Genomic DNA, 20,338 nt, shown 5'->3' with positions numbered 1-20,338 from the left:
AATAATGGCCACAAATATCTTCAGGTATGCTATATCCCGCTGAAACTACTCACTGATGATTAGGTCCCGCACATCTACAAATTGTGGGGACGTAGATTGCTATCTTTCACACACTGTTCCAAATACATTTGGCAACAAAATTAAAGGACCACTCTTTGGAAACCCCGTAATTGCCTCCTATTCTTACGCATGAGTCTGAAATTTACTCAAAGGCGCCTACAACCTTCCTCTGTAATATTCCAAAAGCGTGGCGCCCTGTGACGTCACCTTCGAGCTCAGCGATGCTTCAAACAACAAGGTCTCAACACATGCGAAAAAAGGCCACAGCTCAAAAGTTCATGTGAGCTGTAGGGTGGGTTAGTGATGTCACACTGGCACCAAATTTCACCACAATTCTGCCCAACGCCACCGTGGACGTGTCACAAGATGGGAGGGTCACTACATCTACATCTACATAGATACTCCGCCACCGAAAGGTGCGTGGCGGAGGGTACCCTATGCCACTACTTGTCATTTCCCCTCCCGTTCCACTCTCCAATAGAGCGAGGGAAAATCGACTGTCTGTATGCCTCCGTATGAGCCCACATTTCTCATATCTTCTCTTCGTGGTCCTTACGCGCCATGTACGAGGGATATTCGGAAAGTAAGTTCTGATCTGTCAAGAACTGGAAACCACTGTGAAGATCTAATAAAGCTTTGCACGTATGTATTTGACAGTGTATCTAGTAACGCTGTTGGTTGCATCACGTCGCTCTTTTCAGTTCTGAGTGCACAGTGAGCACATAAAGATAAGTAGAAAATAGTGTCTCCCGCCAAGCATGAGGTCCTGATGAGAGATTTCGCCTGATGTTATGCAGCCCACATTACAGAACTGTCATACGGAACTTCGTGACAATTCTCGGACGCAATCTGCAGGGGCAATGAAAATGCTCCTGCAGCGTTTTCGATGTGAAGTGTTTGATAACCCGCACTACAGCCGGTAATTGGCTCTCTCTGTGCTCACATTAACTACTGGCTATGAAGACAACGTTTTCGCACAGACAACGAGTTATGCATGAGAGTAGAGAATTGGCGGGAAGCACAGGCGGCTGCCTTCTATGACGAGGGTATTGTAAAGTTGGTATAACGGTGCGACAGATGTTCTAGCTGGAGCGGCGACTATGTGGAGAAGTAGCTGGAAGGTGGAGCCAACTGTCGCAAATAAAACATTTCTGATTTTTAATGTAGTTTCCATTTCGTGACTGATCGGAACTTACTTTCTGAACAAGCCTTGTATGTTGGCGGCAGAAGAACCGTTCGGCAGTCAGCTTCAAATGTCGATACTCTAAATTTTCTCACTAGCGTTTCCCGAAAAAAAATGACGCCTTCCCTCCAGGGATTCCCATTTTAGGTTCCGAAGCATCTCCGTAACACTTAAGTTTTTTTCGAACCTACCGGAAAAAAAGAAACAGCCGTCCTCTGAACTACTTCAATGTCTTCCTTCAATCTGTAATGTTAGGGCTCCAAAACACTCGAGCAGTACTCAAGAATAGGTAGCACCAGCATCCTATATGCGATCTCCTTTACAGGTGAACCACTCTTTCCTAAAATTATCCCAATAAACCGAATTCGACCATTTGCCTTCCCCATCACAGTTTGCACATGCTCCTTCCATCTCGTATCGCTTTTCACCGTTGGGCCCAGATATTTAAACGACTTGACTGTGTCAAGCTGGACACTAGTAATACTGTATACTAACATTAAAAGTTTATTTTTCCTACTCATCAGCATTAACTTACAGTTTTCCACATTTAGGGCTTGCTGCCATTCATCATACCAACTGGAAATTTTGTCTAAGTCGTCTTGTATCTTCCTAAAGTCACCCAACTTCGACACCTTACTGTACACCACGGCATAATCAGCAAACAACCGCAGACTGTCGCCCACCCTGTATGCCAAATCATTTATGTATGTAGGGAACAACAGCGGTCCTGTCACACTTCCCTGGGACAATCCTGACGACTCCCTTGTCTCATATGAACACTCGCCGTCGAGGAAAACGTACTGGGGTTCTATTATTTAAAAAGTCTTCGAGCCGCTCACCATACCTGTGACCTTATTCCATATACTCGTCTCTTCGTTAACAGCCTGCAATGGGACACCGTGTCCAATGCTTTCCGGAAATCTAGAAATATGGAATCTGACTGTTACCCTTCATCCATAGTTCTCAGTATATCACGTGAGAAAAGGGCAATCTGAGATTCGCACGAGCGATGCTTTCTAAAACCATGCTGATTCGTGGACATAAGATGCTTAGCCTCAAGGAAATTTATTGTATTCGAACTGAGAATGCTTTTAAGGATTCTGCAGCAAACAGAAGTTAGGGATATTGGTCTGCAATTTTGCGGATCCGTTCTTTTACCTTTTTCATATACTGGAGTCACCTGCGCTTTTTGCAGTCACTTGGGACTTTGTGCTGGGCAAGAGATTCACGATAAATGGAAACTAGGTAAGGGGCCAATGCTGTAGAGTACTCTTTGTAAAATCGAACTGGGATGATATCCGGACCTGGTGATTTATTTGTTTTCAAATCTTAAAGTTGCTTCTCTACGCCAGGTATGCTTATTTCTACGTCGTCCATACGAGAATCTGTCCGATGGTCAAATGACGATATGTTTGTACGGTTCTACTGCGTGAACGATTTGTTGAACGTGAAATTTAAAACTTCGGGTTTCGTTTTGCTGTCTTCAACTATCACACCATACTGCTCAACAAGGGACTGAATGGAAGCCTTAGATCCGCTTAGTGATTTTACATAGGACCAGAATTTTCTCATGTTCTCTGCCACATCATTTGATAAGGTATGACGGTGGTAGTTACTGTATGCTTCGCGCATATATCTTTTTACAGACGCACGAATCTCTACTAACCTTCGCTCGTCGTCGTTTATGCGTTCTCTTTTGAGCCGAGAGTGCAACAGCCTCTGCTTCTTCAGCATCTTCAGAATTTTGTTATTAAACCATGGTGGATCTTTTCCATTCTTTTTCCACTCACTAAGCACATAACACTCCATTCACTATCTAAGTGAGATACTAACAACTGCTTATCTCCTCTCTGTAGCAATAGAGATAATTTTTTTGTTGACTGCAGTGAAAACTCCCTCTCCTATGGCTTTTAATCTGTCTTTCCGATATACGTACCACGACTCGCTAAATATCTCAGAGCTTTCCACTACAGGTATCAGCCAGCTCTCAGTCACAAGAATAATTTGAGAGCGAGAACTTTCCTAGAGGGCAATAAATTCGGGAACTGTATTACGAATAGTTCGACAGTTTGCTGAAAAAATTGTGACAGTCGAAGTGTCTTTATTCTGAACGCCTTTTGCCTTTCCTTGTTGTGAATCGACTGGCGAGTGTCCCTGTTACCCACATTTCGCTCCTTCTTTTAACATATCTGCGGTGGAGGTCAGAACTGTGACACCTAGCGTTGAAATCATGCGATTTTCTTGTAGGTAGCCAAGAAAAGCAGTTAAGACACGCCGTCGCTCAGAATCGACACGGAAAGGTCTCAGGGAGTGGCAAAAATGCGCGACAGCAATGTTTGTTCACGTGTAGCTGCTGGAACCACTGCGGATCTTTCAAAACAATGCGACGAAAGTTTAACGTGATTAGAAGGAGCAAACACAGTTATGCTTTTTTTAGCCGTGCTATTTGCCGCCCTTCTGCGGCGTGATCACGCAGGAGTGCAACATTAACATGTCGTGAATAAACCGGCGAAGAATCCCTCATCCCTCTTCTAACACCCTCGCCCCCCCACCCCCCCCAGTTCTCCAACGCCCTCAGTGCCACCCAGGAAACTTTGTGCCTGTCAGAAACTTTGATAGTATTCAGCCTTACGACTGCTCTAGCGCCTGAAGGTAGGCAAACCCTTGCCAGAGTATGTCGACGAGGTTGCCTAACCCACAGGCGCCAGGCAACCTCGTTGTTGAATTGGTGTTGAAATTTCTAAATGTCCGTTTATAATGTGTACAACAAACGTGCGCTGATGACACTAAGGATGTTGCAGAACTGGGGGTGGGGGGGGCGGGGTGTCATAGAGGGACCCTTCGCCGTTTTATTTGCCCACATGTCGCGCTCACGCCACAGGAGCGCTGAAAACAGAGGGCTGGAATAGCATAAGTGCTGTTAGGTGCTTCTGATCATGTTCTAATTTCGTGATTGGTTTTTGACGGTCGCTAGTGGTTACAACATGTACACGAGAGCAAAAACTGTGCACTCCAAAACAGTGTGATCACGTTCAATGGGAATGCAGCCCCGCAATGTCTTTAGAGATGGACTGAAACGTCTGATGGTGTTAGAAGTGTCAGAGGCTGTCAAGAACATCGACCTGTTGCACCACAAGGAAAGGAATGGTTTCATTGACATCCTTTGTACCTCACCCTAAGACCTGTTCGTGTTGATTCTGAAGTGCTTTCCTCGGCGAACCGTAAGAAAACACCGTGATTTCAACGCTCGGTGTCGCGGTTCTGACCTCCAACGCAGACACATCAAAAGAAGCGGTGATGTGTGTAAGAGGGATGACCTTCTCATTGTGTAACACGTCCACGGTGGTGTAGGGAAGAAGTATGTTGAAATTTGGAGGCCAATGTGACATAATTAACCCACATTACAGTTCACATGAACATGCGAGCTGTGGCCTTCTTTCGCATATGTTTTAACGTTGCACTTTAAAGCACCGCCAAGCCCGAGGGTGACGTTGCAGAGTACCATGCGTTTGCATCATTGCAGAGAAGTACAGTAGGCAACTTTGAGACAAATTTCAAACTTATGGGTCGCAATGGGAAACAATTACCGAGTTTCGAAAATGTGATCCTTTTATTCTGTTGCGTAGTGTGGTTACGCACATCTATGGAATTAAGATCGGCTAGTGTGGAGGCTAATTCGAGGTTGCCTAACTGTTTGTAAAACCAATAGCGAATGAATGGAGCCCTGTTGACGCCTTGGAAGACAGGAATGTTCACAGGAAACTCACGACGATGTTGTAGAAGAAAATGCAACATTTCGTGTCACAGAATGCTGAAATAAACATCTTGGATCATACTGATAGTAACCTGAATGAATGGGTTCAAGTCATGGTACGAGAAAAACCTCCAAAAGATTGCGGAACCACCTCCAACCTGAACAACACCCTGCGCAATAAACGCCTCAATGGCCTTTGGTGTACTCCACGCCTTCTATCATTTCAATAGCAGCAAAACTGCGACTCGTTAGAGCACACTACACGTGTACCTCCAGGTACTCTCCAGTTTGTGTGTTTTTTTGGCCACTGAAGACGTGCAACTTTATGTACCGTTGGAAACAAGACGTTCTGCGTGGTACCCGACTCGAAATGTCCATTGCATTCAATTCCGTTCTTAATGTTCCCTCGCAGACATGTTTAGATGGTTCAAATGGCTCTGAGCACTATGGGACTTAACATCTGAGGTCATCAGTCCCCTACAACTTAGAACTATTTAAACCTAACTAACCTAAGAACATCACACACATCCATGCCCGAGGCAGGATTCGAACCTGCGACTGTAGCAGTCGCGCGGTTCCAGACTGAAGCGCCTAGAACCACTCGGCCCATGTTGAGATGGACCTGCATTTAGTGACACCAGCAACTACTGTCGGGTTTGAAATCAATCGTCACTGTCAAGGCGTAACTCATCTCCGATTGGTAAAGATCTTTCTGCGACCACAGTTCTTACCCCGGGTGACACGGTTGCGAGTAGCACACCATTCCCTGCAAACACATTGGGCAGTCGGCGTTGAGGCAGGGTAACTTCAGTCACGATGTAGTCATGGGCACGTCCAAACGCGACAACTCATTCCTGTCATTGTGTCACGTCTCCACGTCGTCCCATCTTACTGCGCTGATTCCACGTAATTGTCAGGAACAAAAACATTGCGTCACTGCCATGACTAACGTCAGCAATGGAGGGTCTCAGCACCGGCTGGTACCAGTTCTACACCATTCACAGTGACTCAAAGCAACCAGTGCCCTCTTTAAAGGGGTGATCAATGTTTTGTCCGACGAGCTTATGAGTGCTGCGTGCTACCATAAACTGATTATTCACAGGTTATCATTGCGTGCTTAGAACATGGTGTTGTTTTTGACTAATTATCACTGTGAGATAAAAGGGAGAAAGTGCCAGCAAGTACCAGCGTACTACGAGGTGCATTCAAGTTCTAAGGCCTCCAATTTTTTTTCTCCGGACTGGAAAGAGATAGAAACATGCGCATTGTTTTAAAATTGTCAATACCGGCCAGAGATGGCAGCACCGTACGGCAGATGGAATTTTACCGCCAGCGGCGAGAATGAGAACTGTTTTCAATACTTAAAATGGCGACGTTTTCCTTACTTGAACAGCGTGCAATCATTCGTTTTCTGAATTTGCGTGGTGTGAAATCAATTGAAATTCATCGACAGTTGAAGGAGACATGTGGTGACAGAGTTATGGATGTGTCGAAAGTGCGTTCGTGGGTGCGACAGTTTAATGAAGGCAGAACATCATGTGACAACAAACCGAAACAACCTCGGGCTCGCACAAGCCGGTCTGACGACGTGATAGAGAAAGTGGAGAGAATTGTTTTGGGGGTTCGCTGAATGACTGTTGAACAGATCGCCTCCAGAGTTGGCATTTCTGTGGGTTCTGTGCACACAATCCCGCATGACGACCTGAAAATGCGAAAAGTGTCATCCAGGTGGGTGCCACGAATGCTGACGGACGACCACATGGCTGCCCATGTGGCATGTTGCCAAGCAATGTTGACGTGCAACGACAGCATGAATGGGACTTTCTTTTCGTCGGTTGTGACAATGGATGAGACGTGGATGCCATTTTTCAATCCAGAAACAAAGTGCCAGTCAGCTCAATGGAAGCACACAGATTCACTGCCACCAAAAAAATTTCGGGTAACCGCCAGTGCTGAAAAAATGATGGTGTCCATGTTCTGGGACAGCGAGGGCGTAATCCCTACCCATTGCGTTCCAAAGGGCACTACGGTAACAGGTGCATCCTATGAAAATGTTTTGAACAACAAATTCCTTCCTGCACTGCAACAAAAACGTCCGGGAAGGGCTGCGCGTGTGCTGTTTCACCAAGACAACGCACCCGCACATCGAGCTAACGTTACGCAACAGTTTCTTCGTGATAACAACTTTGAAGTGATTCCTCATGCTCCCTACTCACCTGACCTGGCTCCTAGTGACTTTTGGCTTTTTCCAACAATGAAAGACACTCTCCGTGGCCGCACATTCACCAGCCGTGCTGCTATTGCCTCAGCGATTTTCCAGTGGTCAAAACAGACTCCTAAAGAAGCCTTCGCCGCTGTCATGGAATCATGGCGTCAGCGTTGTGAAAAATGTGTACGTCTGCAGGGCGATTACGTCGAGAAGTAACGCCAGTTTCATCGATTTCGGGTGAGTAGTTAATTAGAAAAAAAATCGGAGGCCATAGAACTTAAATGCACCTCGTAATGAGGTCACCCGAAGTGAGTGCCACCATTTGGCACACTGCTTAGTTTTATCCGATATCGCGGTGAGATTTGGGATTCAACCCATGACAGTGGAACGCAGTCTGGATATAAGTAACTGCACCTCACTACTTGACCTCTTCTTGTTGTCCTTTAAATTAAATCTCTTGCACTACATGTACTGCTACAGTCTACCACCAAACCAGCGTGTCTTAACGATCGCGGCTACAGGTGCGGGCTGGAGTAGCATGTGCTGTACTAGCTAGAGCTATCGCCGCAAGCAGACGACGGCTGTTCATGGACGTACAATAGGAACGGTAGCTGAGCAGAATGCCTACGACGCATGAGGTAGGCAGGGAGGAAACGCTCCTTCCCTTCGCTCCCTTCCCCTGCGCATGGTCTGTGTTATCGCCATCCAAAGATATTGCCGTATCAGTAGACTTCGTAATCATCCTTATTGTGTCTCATTTGTTCGTGACTTATCGGTCCCCAGTTTCCTTTAATTTTTATTCACAACACCAGTGAGAAAGGGGAAAATTCTTGTGAAACGTACATGCAGAGATGACATTCACATTATAAGCAAGAAACGGACATGAAAACCCTATAAATGACCAGGTTTTAACTGAATATTAGGAAACGCATATCGAGACGAAAAAAACTGAATTCGGTAGTTGCACTCAGAGTGCCAATATTATTAGTAAATTAGTTATACATCAGCTACTGACACCATGTGCACACAAAGAGAATTTGATTGATTTTTTTGGAAAGTATCAGTGCACTCAAGAGGTGAGACGATTTAATATACACTGTCTGACAAAAATGTGAACCACCTAAAAGGCATGGTTGAATGTCAATGCAGCTTCGTACACGTACACACCGTCGGCAGATATGTAAATGATTGAGTTGCAGATCTCTGTGATTAGTAGAACGGCCATCAGTGTGCAGTAGTATTGCTCGTGTTTGGTGTTGTTAACAATCCTAGTTAGGCTTAAAAATGCTTTAACTGTGTCTGATGTTGGGGGGTTATTGTGGAGGACAAGGAGAAGCCGCGTAACCGTGTGAGGCGGCGTTATAAGCACCTGACAGTGTTTGAAAGGGGCCTCATTGTGGGTCACCATTTGTCCAGCTGGTCGAATTGTGGAATATACAAATGTGTGGGGTATGATAAGGGTCTAATTGGGAACGTGGGGGCGGGGATACTCGTCTCGTCAAGGCTCCGGTCGACCAGTCTGACCACAACACAGGACGGTCACCATATTCTGAACCAAGCACATTGTAACTCCTTCGTATGAGCCTGCCATCCGGAAACAAGTAATGGACTGCGTGCAACATTCTGAGTCATCCAGACCCATTGGCCAGAGGCTAGCACCAGCTGGAACACGGAGCTACCGTCCCTTTGGCCGTAGTTAACACCAGAACGCGTACGGTTGCTTATGCAGAGGTGCAGTGACCAAGAAGTGGTTGGGAAGTATGGACTGCTGATGAATGGCGTCGCATTGGGTTCGGCGACGGATTGCGACTGAACACTACAACGGATGACCATCGTCGACTTGTATGGCGGCGGTGACCTGGGAGCAGGCCCCATTCTTCCAATGTTTTGGACAGGCACAGCAGAGTTACTCCTGGCCTCATGGTGCGGAGAGCCATCGGGCATGACTTCAGGTCGCGGCTGGCAGTGATTGAGGGAACACTGATGACACAACAGTACGTCACGGACATCCTATGTGCTCATGTGTTACCTCTCATGCGAAAGAGTCGTGGTGCCATTTTTCAACAGAACAATGCTGATCCACACATGGCACGTGTGTCAACGAACGGTCTACATGCAGGTGAGGCACCACCGTAGCCAGAACTATCGTCGATAGAACGTGTGTGGGATCAGCTCGGCCGTCAACTCCGGCCCAATGTCAGTCCAGGACATAAAGGACCAGTTACAACAGTTCTGAGCTAGACTGCGTCGCTGGAGGAAATAACGGCTTTTGGACACCTTTCGCAACCGAATTAGTGCATCATGCAGACCAGAGCGGGTGCACCACACTGATAAGCGGTCTCATACTGCTAAGTTCTTTGTGAAATTGCCTCGCTGCTGTAATCACTGAAATAACACCTCATATCCTCTCTCTCAACCCGTGAAGTTCCATTTCATTTCCTCCTCCACTTTTGGGTGCTTCGCTTTTTTTCTCAGGCAGTATATTTATCTGCCAATGGTCTTGCCGCAGTGGTAAGACCGGTTCCCGTCACATCACCGAAGTTAAGCGCTCTCGGGCTGGGCTAGCACTTGGATGGGTGACCACCCGCTCTGTCCAGTGCTGTTGGCAAGCGGGGTGCACTCAGCCCTTGTGAAGCAAATTGAGGAGCTACATGACTGAGAAGTAGCGGCTCCGGTCACGAAGACTGACAACGGCCGGGAGGGCGGTGTGCTGACCACATGCACTTCCATATCCGCATCCAGTGATGCCTGTGGTCTGAGAATGACATGGCGGCCGGTCGGTACCGTTGGGCCTTCATGGCCTGTACTGATGGAGTTAGGTTTAGTATAGTATATTTTTCTCGTTCGAATCCCTTCAAGCCAGTCACAATTACAATAGTGAGGTATTTGTTTTCAAGAAAAAGTTTTGAGATCGGCGCGTGCTATTCCGTTTAGAGTACGACGCAATGCACTTTACAGACTATACCGCATTCCTGTTGCGCACATTCTCCTCAGCTGCGGACGGTACCTGCATCGGGTTGCGATGGCGGCAGTGGAGGCAGTGGCGGTGGCGGCGGGGGCGGCGGCGCTGGGGCAGGCACTGGGGGCCGCCCGTAGTCGTGGTCGTGGCGGTCGTGGCCGTAGCCGCCGCCGACGTCCACTGGGCATTCGCGCGAGTAAATGTCGTAGTCGCGGTCCGGCACCAGCGCCGTGTACGGGTCGATGAGGCGCAGCTCCACGTCGCTCAGCATGCAGCGGCTCTGGGGCACCCGCGCCTCCACGCTGTACCTGTGCGCACACCCAAATCAAATGGATCTGAGCACTAAGGGACTTCACATCTGAGGTCATCAGTCCCCTAGAACTTTGAACTACTTAAACCTAACTAACCTAAGGACATCACACACATCCATGCCCGAGGCAGGATTCGAACCTGCGACCGTAGCAGTCTCGCGGTTCCGGACTGAAGCGCCTAGAACCGCACGGCCACCGCGGCCGGCTATGCTGATTTACTATGTAATAATCTGCCGATGTTACTACAAGCTGTTTCACTGCATGACAGAATGGTGATGTACTTCCAACATGATGGATGTCCGGCACATGGCTCACGTGCGGTTGAAGTGGTATTGAATAGCATATTTCACGACAGGTGGATTGGTCGTCGAACCACCATACAATGGCCCGCACATTCACCGAATCTGACGTCCCCGGATTTCTTTCTGTGGGGAAAGTTGAAGGATATTTGCTATCGTGATCCACCGACAACGCCTGGCAACGTGCATCAGTGCATTGTCAATGCATGTGCGAACATTACGGAAAGCGAACTACTCGCTGTTGAGAGGAATGTCGTTACACGTATTGCCAAATGCATTGAGGTTGACGGACATCATTTTGAGCATTTATTACATTAATTTGGTATTTACAGGTAATCACGCTGTAACAGCATGCGTTCTCAGAAATGATAAGTTCACGAAGGTACATGTATCACATTGGAACAACCGAAAAAAATGTTCAAACGTACCTACGATCTGTATTTTAATTTAAAATACTTACCTGTTACCAACTGTTCGTCTAAAATTGTGAGCCATACGTTTGTGACTATTACAGCTCCATCTATCACAAAGCGAAAAATGGGGCCCAACAAAAACATTCATATTTCTTTAAGTACTACACGAATATGTAATAAAAATGGGGGTTCCTATTTAAAAAACGCAGTTGATAACAGTTTGACCTAAGGCAGCGCCATCTAGCGGGCCAACGATAGCGCCATCTGGTTTCCCCCTTCAAGCTAGACAAGTTTCGTTCTTTGTAGTTTCTTCGTTTAACGCTTATTTCGTGAGATATTTGGACCGGTCACGACAATGGACCACCCTGTATACGGCCGTGTGACTTGTTAATATACTGAGGTGACTAAAGTCATGGGATAGCGACATGTTCATATACAAATGGCGGTGGTACAGCGTACGCAAGTTTTAAAAGGGCAGAGTATTCGGGAAGCTGTCATTTGATTCATGTGAATAGGCTTCCGACGTGATTATGGTGGCAAGAAGGAAATTAACAGACTTTGAACGAGGAATGCTAGTTGGAGCTACATGCATGGTTAGGGAATTCAATATTCCGAGGTCCACAAAGTGAAGAGTGTGCCGAGAACACAAAATATCAGGCATTATCTCTCACGACGGACGACGCACTGGCCGACGGCCTTCACTTAACGACCGAGAGCAGCGACGTTTTCAGTGCTAACAGACAAGCAAAACTGCGTGAGATAACCACAGAAATCAATGTGGGACGTACGACGAACGCATCCGTTAGGACAATGCGGCGATTTTGTCGTTAATGGGCTATGGCAGCAGAAGATCGACGTGAGTGCCTTTGCTAACAGTACGACATCACCTGCAGCGCCCCTCCAGGGCTCATGACCATATCGATTGGACCTTAGACGACAGGAAAACTATGGCCTGTTCAGATGAGTCCCGATGTCAGATGGTAAGAGGTTATGGTAGGGTTCGAGTGTGATCCAGACCCTACGACGGCATGGACCCAAGTTGTCAACAAGGCACTGTGCAAGTTACTGGTGGCTCCATAATTGTATGGACTGTGTTCACATGGAATGAACCGATCACTGACTGGAAATGGTCATGTTCGGCTACTTGGAATCCATCTGCTGCCATCATGGATGACAATACACCACGTCAGTGGGCCACAATTGTTTTCGATCGGTTTGAAGAACATTCGGTACAGTTCGAGCGTTTGGTATGGTCAACCACATAGCCCGACATGAATCCCATCAAACATTTATGGGACGTTATCGACAGGTCGGTTCGTGCACAAAACCCTGCACCAGCAACACTTTCGTACCTATGGACAGGTATAGCTGCAGCATGCCTCAGCATTTCTGCAGGGGCCTTCCAACGACTTGTTGAGTCCATGCCACGTCGAGTCGCTGCGCTACGCCGGCAAAAAGAAGTCCGACACGATATTAGGAGATATCCCATGAGTTTTGTCGCCGCAGTGTAACATACAATGATTTACAAAAAGTTTCGTTGTGAATCGGTCTATTAGTGAAAACCGTTTCAAAATCCCTACAGTAGGTCCTGGGATTAGTATTCAAATACAGATAGAAACACGTGACGAAGGCTTTAATTTATAGCATGTATAGATGTTGGCAACGCAACGCCAACGTCATGTTACCGCTTTCGGCATGTGACTTTAGTGTGATGATGACCACTAGGTGGTAGAGATTGTTTACTGCATTGTGGTCAGAAAAAGTAAAATAAATAAATAAATAATAAGAGAGCCACACGCTTCTTCGCACAGTGGGCCAGCCGGGACAGTTTACATCAGTCACGCTAAAAATGGCGGGCTGCATCGAACACCACTCAAGAACAGGAGAAGATATCAGCGGTGTGCATACGTACCTAATATGTTCCAAAACTCCGCACATAAAAATGGGATTTCACGGTGCTCATACCTCGGTTCTATTGGTGGCAAAATGGTAGGGGCAAGTGTTTTGGATAGCCCTTGGACTAGAGACCATTTGTATATCCAACAGAAGATCGCCTTAATCTCACTATCCTACAGTACAGGGATAACGTACGAATATTACTCACTCCCTTCTGGTTAGGTAAATGAAGCAAATGGGTTGGTTCTTCTTGCATTTGATGTGGTCTGTTGTGGGCTTAATGAGACTTATGTAGGCACCATTTGTTCATGGGTGGTTCCTCGGAAAACAGCAAAAAATGGAACTTCCTGGCAGATTAAAACTGTGTGCCCGACCGAGACTCGAACTCGGGACCTTTGCCTTTTGCGGGCAAGTGCTGTACCAACTGAGCTACCGAAGCACGACTCACGCCCGGTACTCACAGCTTTACTTCTGCCAGTATCTCGTCTCCTACCTTCCAAACTTTACAGAAGCTCTCCTGCGAAACTTGCAAACTTGCAGAAAGGCAAAGGTCCCGAGTTCGAGTCTCGGTCGGGCACACAGTTTTAATCTGCCAGGAAGTTTCATATCAGCGCACACTCCGCTGCAGAGTGAAAATGTCATTCTGGAAACATCCCCCAGGCTGTGGCTAAGCCATGTCTCCGCTATATCCTTTCTTTCAGGAGTGCTAGTTCTGCAAGGTTCGCAGGAGAGCTTCTGTAAAGTTTGGAATGTAGGAGACGAGATACTGGCAGAAGTAAAGCTGTGAGTACCGGGCGTGAGTCGTGCTTCGGTAGCTCAGTTGGTAGAGCACTTGCCCGCGAAAGGCAAAGGTCCCGAGTTCGAGTGTCGGTCGGGCACACAGTTTTAATCTGCCAGGAAGTTTCATATCAGCGCACACTCCGTTGCAGAGTGAAAATCTCATTCAGCAAAAAATGGATTTATTACTACATTTTCGCCGTCACCAGTGGAGGATTCCAAGACGGCTGTTCACACCAAATGGCTGAAATTTTTGAGATATATTCTTAGATCCCAATCTCGAACAACCGTGGAAACTTTTTTCATACCTTTGCCCGTTTCCAAGATACAGAGGTTCAAAGTAACCCTACTTCTACACGTAAAATCCGGTATGAAGCGAAATCTAAATAATAAATAACTGCAGCAAACTGGTTAAATTTTATCGGTATATTCTCTAGGCGTTAATCTAGAAGAGCCATTTCCTCGTTTTCAAAAATCTGTATCCATTATCGAGAAATACCTCAAAAACTTGTTTTCTTTTGGTACCAAATCCCAGTCGCGGATTCCGAGACAGCTATGCAAACCAAATGTCTGCAATTTTGATCATCTCGATCTGGAACAATACTAAAATTTTTTTATGTATCGTTATCTGGTTCCGAGATACAGAGGTTCGGAGTTACTGTACTTGTAAACGTAAAAAATGGTTCGTATGGTTCTGAGCCCTATGGGACTTACGCATCTGAGGTCATCAGTCCCCTAGACTTAGAACTCCTTAAACCTAACTAACCGAAGAACATCACACACATCCATGTCCAAGGCAGGATTCGAACCTGCGACCGTAGCAGCAGCGCGGTTCCGAATTGAAGCGCCTAGAACCACTTGGCCACAACGACCGGCAGTACACGTAAAATACGCACTTAAAATGAGGTGTGAAGCGAAGAAGTAGTTTCTAAAGTGACGCAGCACGTAGAAATATGCTGTAGTGTGTCTCCGTTGTCACCTGGAACCACGTGTTGAAGTACTGATTCACATGCAAATTTTGTTTGTCCGTAACATCCAGTGTGAAGCGCAAAACTACTTTTGCTTTACTTCAATTTCACATAAGTAGACTACCTAAATTTTACAGACATGCATTTCTGTTCATGAGTTACATGCCCGGCTGCAAAAGAAGGGTACCAACGGAGAAATGCTCCTATCGGAACTCAATAAATGAGAATATTTTTCGGTTTATTTAAGAGACTCTGAATGAAAAATGGAGTAGCAACTGTCTAATTCTTTCCTCAGCATTGTTCAAAATTTTCCCAAAAATTTTGGCATGCGAATATATTAGCGTTTTTTTACGCAAAGAGAGAGGAAGACAACCTCAGTGACATAGAAACAGAAAAGTAATAAATATTGGAAGACATTAGAGAGTGGTTGTGTTATAAGTCACAGTTAGGGGAGCGTGTGGGAGTTTGAGGTGAGCTGCGTGTTAAAAAAAGCACTAATATGTTCTCATGCCCAAGTTTTTGGGAAAATTTTTAAATGCGCTGAGGAAGGTACATTCAGGCAGCAGGCACTCCACTTTTCAGTCATAGTCTTTTAAATGAACAGCTACATACTCGTATTTTTTGTGCTCGGATATGACGATTTTTCCGCTGGTATAATGATGTATGCTTGTGAATGTTGAGACCTCTCTCACATGTTCAGTTAGACTCAATGGGCACTGACAGAAAGACAATGAGGACCTAACTGCGAATGAATGGGAACTATAATTTTTCCGCTCATGCATTATTCTGAAATGTAACATTTCTCTTTTTATGATACCATTTACGCAGGTTAAGTCCAGTGAGTGTGTTGTGTAGTAGAGAACCATCGATCAAAGAAATCAGTCGCACCTTGCGCCATATGCGCCCGAATATTGTGTTGCAGGCTGTGTTCCAAAAACGAACAGCTTAGCGAGAGAAGCTGGGACACTTTCTACAGAACTTGTCCATTATTTTGTCGGACAACTGTCGGGTGCAGTCGGTGCGAGTTGTGACTGATTTGTTTGATCGATGCGTCTGGAAAGAGCTGTCCTACCCACCACACTCCCCTAACTTAAGCCCCTATAACTTCAACTTGATTCCTAAGATGAAAGAAGCACTTCGTGGGATTCGCTTCAGAACTGTTACAGAGAGTCGTCGGGCAATAATAGCTCTATTCGAATTGACACAAAACTGGCGCTGCTAAGGAATGCTGCGACTTCACATCGTTGACAACAGGTTATGTACAATGCTGATGACGAATTTGAAGGTCAGTAAAACTTTGAAACATGTTTCTATTTCGTATAACTTCTAAATAAATAGTTGCCACTATCAAAGTTCGAACCCTCGTACACAAATGCAGCGAAAACTTAATATTCAAGCTGCACCGTTTACCAAAAAAATGGTTCAAATGGCTCTGAGCACCATGGGACTTAACATCTGTGGTCATCAGTCCCCTAGAACTTAGAACTACTTAAACCTAACTAACCTAAGGACATCACACACATCCATGCCCGAGGCAGGATTCGAACCTGCGACCGTAGCAGTCGCACCGTTTACCAAAAAGATGGTACAGTTAGACATTAGTGGGTAATCGGACGACTAACGGAACTATGTAAACAAGTCGCACAGTGATGAACATGAAACCGGAGGGGTTTATAAATATTAGAGAAATACGCAAAAAGACAGCCACCACAGAATTTCTGTTCATGCCATGTCATGTGAGACGGCGATTCACCGACGCTCTTGACGTTACAGCATTGGAACATCGTGGATTGGAAAGTGTAGCTTCGTTAGATGAGTCGCGTACAGATTTTTCAACGTTTCGAACTGAGGGTCGGACTTGACTGCGGTGTCGACACGTTGGTGGTTGCGTATAAATAACTCGCCTGATTGAACACTGGAGAGAAAAAAAAAATTAATTGTGGTGTGGTCTTATGGGACAAACATGCTGAGGTCATCGGTCCCTAAGCTTACACACTACTTAATCTAACTTAAACTAACTTAGGCTAAGGATGGCACACACACCCATGCCCAATGGAGGGAGGACTCGAACCTCCGACGGGGGGGACCAGCGGGGACCGTGACAAGACGCCCAGACCGCGCGGCTACCCCGCGCGATGAACACAGGAAAGAACCAGGAATTTTGCGCTAAATTGTAATTGTGTAGTAGGTAGTGATTACAGTGTTACTTATAGGACACTGCAGTACACACAGACTGTAGCTATCTCCCTCGGTACGTATACCCTCTCCCTCCCTCCTCTCCACACTTAATGCAGTAGGTTTGTATGCAGCGATTAAAAGAAATATTTCTTATCCAGACAAATATGGCCTCTTCAGCATCAATTTAAGTCATCCTGTAATATTATAACCTTTTTGTTTTAGAAAAACAAACACGGTTATAAATAAAATGTAAAAGGCTTAAACTTACAAGAGCATCCTGTTATAAGGAGTTTATTTTCGTGATTTATGTGAAATGGAATTACGTGAAATGAAATTACGTACTGTGTTGTCTCCTGTAGCAAAACATCTCTGGAAGTTATTCGAGTTTCCACTATATGTATCATCGTTATCACGTTGTTTTGATCAAATACCTGTCCTCACAGACTTTCGATGTAGGCAAGCTGGTGGTTTCCGGTTAATCAGTGAATCGCTGACAGCAAGAGGGAATCTAGGTGAGGTACTGAAAACTACTACATGCACTGTCATCACAGTACACACATTCTTGTTGAACTGAGTCTGGCCAGCCGCGGTGGCCTCGCGGTTCTAGGCGCGCAGTCCGGAACCGTGCGACTGCTACGGTCGCAGGTTCGAATCCTGCCTCGGGCATGGATGTGTGTGATGTCCTTAGGTTAGTTAGGTTTAAGTAGTTCTAAGTTCTAGGGGACTGATAACCACAGCAGTTGAGTCCCATAGTGCTCAGAGCCATTTGAACCATTTGAACTGTGTCTGATAAACGAATAGTAGGTGAAGAATAGAACTTAATGATACAAACGGGAGCCAGTAAGGAACACTGTTGTTTCTAGTTACAAGATCATTGTGACGAAAGTTTTTCCGAGTTTGATATGCGTCTAGAGAGCAAAGTATCAACGAAAACAGTGCTACGGGGGCTATAAAAATAAAAGTTCCTTAGTTGAGGCGCTAGAGCCGAACTTCTTGCAAGCGACCTGAATTCCAGGATACTGCGTCTTTAAAGACAATGTTATTGCTACTCACATGTCTAGTATTGGTCTTATAATTACAAGCATGAAACAGCACGTCTTTTCCGATCTCTCCAGTTGCCAGAGTCGAATATTTATCGAGGCATTGAGGTCTGTATTGAAAAATATGCTCACATAGCTGCAACAGAAGTATAAAGATATTTTTCTACAATTTTCTGGGAATCTTTCTCAGTATTGTCGACTGAGGTACCCACATAGAAAATTTTATTGTGTTTCGAGAAGAGTCTATTGTTTTTTCAAGAAAATATCTACTGTTTTCATGAAGAATGTGTCTTTGTTCAATACATTTCAAATGCTTTTTTAAGAATGAATTTAATTATATTTTACTTCAAGAAAAGTAACTACATTGTCCTCCACAAGAAGGGGTTATTTCATTCGTTTACACGACGAAATTATTTATTTGTTTTTCAGGAAGAAGCACATATGCTTTTCAGAAGAAGTTTTGGTTTTCGGAAGACTTACTTCACTAGTGTGAAACACGCTTCAGGACAAATTTTATGACGAATATATCATTACAAGCTACAAGCCTGAGGCGATTGAGGTATTATTTATTATGTGCATAAGGTGGGCCGGAAAGGGTTTAAGGAGGCCCTATCGGAAAATTAAAAAAAGGCATGTATATGTCTGAGTGTGGTTTTTAGGCTGTTTTCAAGACTCGTTTGCACAAATGCTGGGACAGCTTCCAGTCTCTGCTTGAGAATATACCATACGGAAACAATGAAAGTACGATAACACACAAAACGAAGTTTACACAGTTTTAATTTGTCACTAAGTTACAAGACAGCACACACTCCGCTAAAGAGAGAAAGTTTCATTCTGACAAGTTTACAGGATTCACAGACAGACGGCGCATATGACTTCCCTCCCTTTGGTTAACTGACGATTGTGGCGTAAGCAATGGGATCCGGATTCAGAGTTAAAGTTAAATTATTTTGCCAGATCGCGAAAACATGACCACGCACAACGAGGAAACGCTAGGAAGGAAAGAAATATCGGAAAACCACAGGAAATCTGAGTCTGGTTTGCGTGACAAGGATTTTAATCCCATTTTTCAAGACACGAGTTGATTGCCACATTCACTGCTTTATCCCCCTTGGAAATGTCCGCAGCTCGTGGTCTAGGGGCTAGCGTTGCTGCCTGTGGATCACGGGGTCCCGAGTTCGATTCCCAACGGGGTTGGGGATTTTCTCTGCCGGAGGACTGGGTGTTTGTGTCGTCCTCATCATTTCATCATCATTCGTGAGAGTGGCTAGATTGGATTGTGTAAAGATTAGACTGTGTAAAAATTAGGACTTTGTACGGGCGCTGATGACCACGCAGTTGAGTGCCCAACAAACCAAACATCATCATCACCCCTTGGTAATAGAGGCAGAGTGCTGTGTTCATCAATAAACAGCCATACATAGAGAGGGTGCCACTCAGCACGACCAGCCTCTGGAGAGGCGCAACATACGAGGTGCGGCTAGAAAAAAACCGGACTGATGCTGGAAAAACATTTATTTACAATTATTTACAATTTCATGTTATCTCCTTCAATGTTCTCTCCTCCTCGGTCTCTACACCGCTCCATACGAATTTTCCACTTTTCATAGCAATGCTGCAGATCATTTTCGGTAAGTCCATACATTACTTCCGTCGCTTTTTCTTTTACTGCTTCAACAGTCTCAAATCTAGTTCCTTTCAAAGCTGACTTGACTTTAGGGAAAAAAAAGTCACAGAGGGCCAAATCAGGTGAGTAGGGTGGATGATCTAAGATGGGAATGTTGTGTTTTGCCAAAAACGTCTTCACTGACAACGCACTGTGAGCTGGGGCATTGTCTTGGTGAAGGATCCATGACTTTTTTCTCCACAAATCGTTCCGTTTTCTCCGTACTCGCTCACGTAGGGTAGCCAGGACGCTAATGTAGTAATGCTGATTCACTGTTTGTCCCTCTGGTACCCAATCAATGTGCACAATCCCTTTGATGTCAAAAAAAAAATTATCATTGCCTTGAATTTCGATTTTGACATTCGTGCTTTTTTTGTCGTGGAGAACCAGGAGTTTTCCAATGCATCGATTTTGTAAGAAGGTGGGATCACTTTCAATTTTTCCAGGATGTCAGAACAAATCATTCTTCGGCGTTCCTTCTGTTCAATTGTGAGACACTTTGGAACCATTTTTGAACACACTTTGTTCATGTTGAAACTTTCATGAAGAATCTGCCTAACACTTTTCTTGTCAACTCCTGTTAACTCAGACAATGCTCTGATTGTTAAACGGCGATCTTGTCGAA

At 45.3% G+C, this 20,338-nt stretch overlaps 1 protein-coding gene across 2 annotated transcripts in view; it reads right to left on the bottom strand.

Moving 5' to 3' along the window:
* The window catches only part of LOC126469995 (uncharacterized), a 501,305-nt gene that overhangs the window by 100,475 nt on the left and 380,492 nt on the right, over positions 1–20,338 (bottom strand). For both annotated transcript variants that reach the window (XM_050097449.1, XM_050097450.1), the window contains one exon: positions 10,214–10,473. In XM_050097449.1, the coding sequence (XP_049953406.1) occupies positions 10,214–10,473 (260 nt within the window). The remainder of the gene's footprint in view (positions 1–10,213; positions 10,474–20,338) is intronic.

The sequence above is a fragment of the Schistocerca serialis genome, chromosome 3 (genome assembly GCF_023864345.2).
Source record: "Schistocerca serialis cubense isolate TAMUIC-IGC-003099 chromosome 3, iqSchSeri2.2, whole genome shotgun sequence".
NCBI lineage: Eukaryota > Metazoa > Arthropoda > Insecta > Orthoptera > Acrididae > Schistocerca > Schistocerca serialis.
Note: the sequence above shows the minus strand (reverse complement) of the source record. Positions and strands in the feature narration are given on the sequence as shown.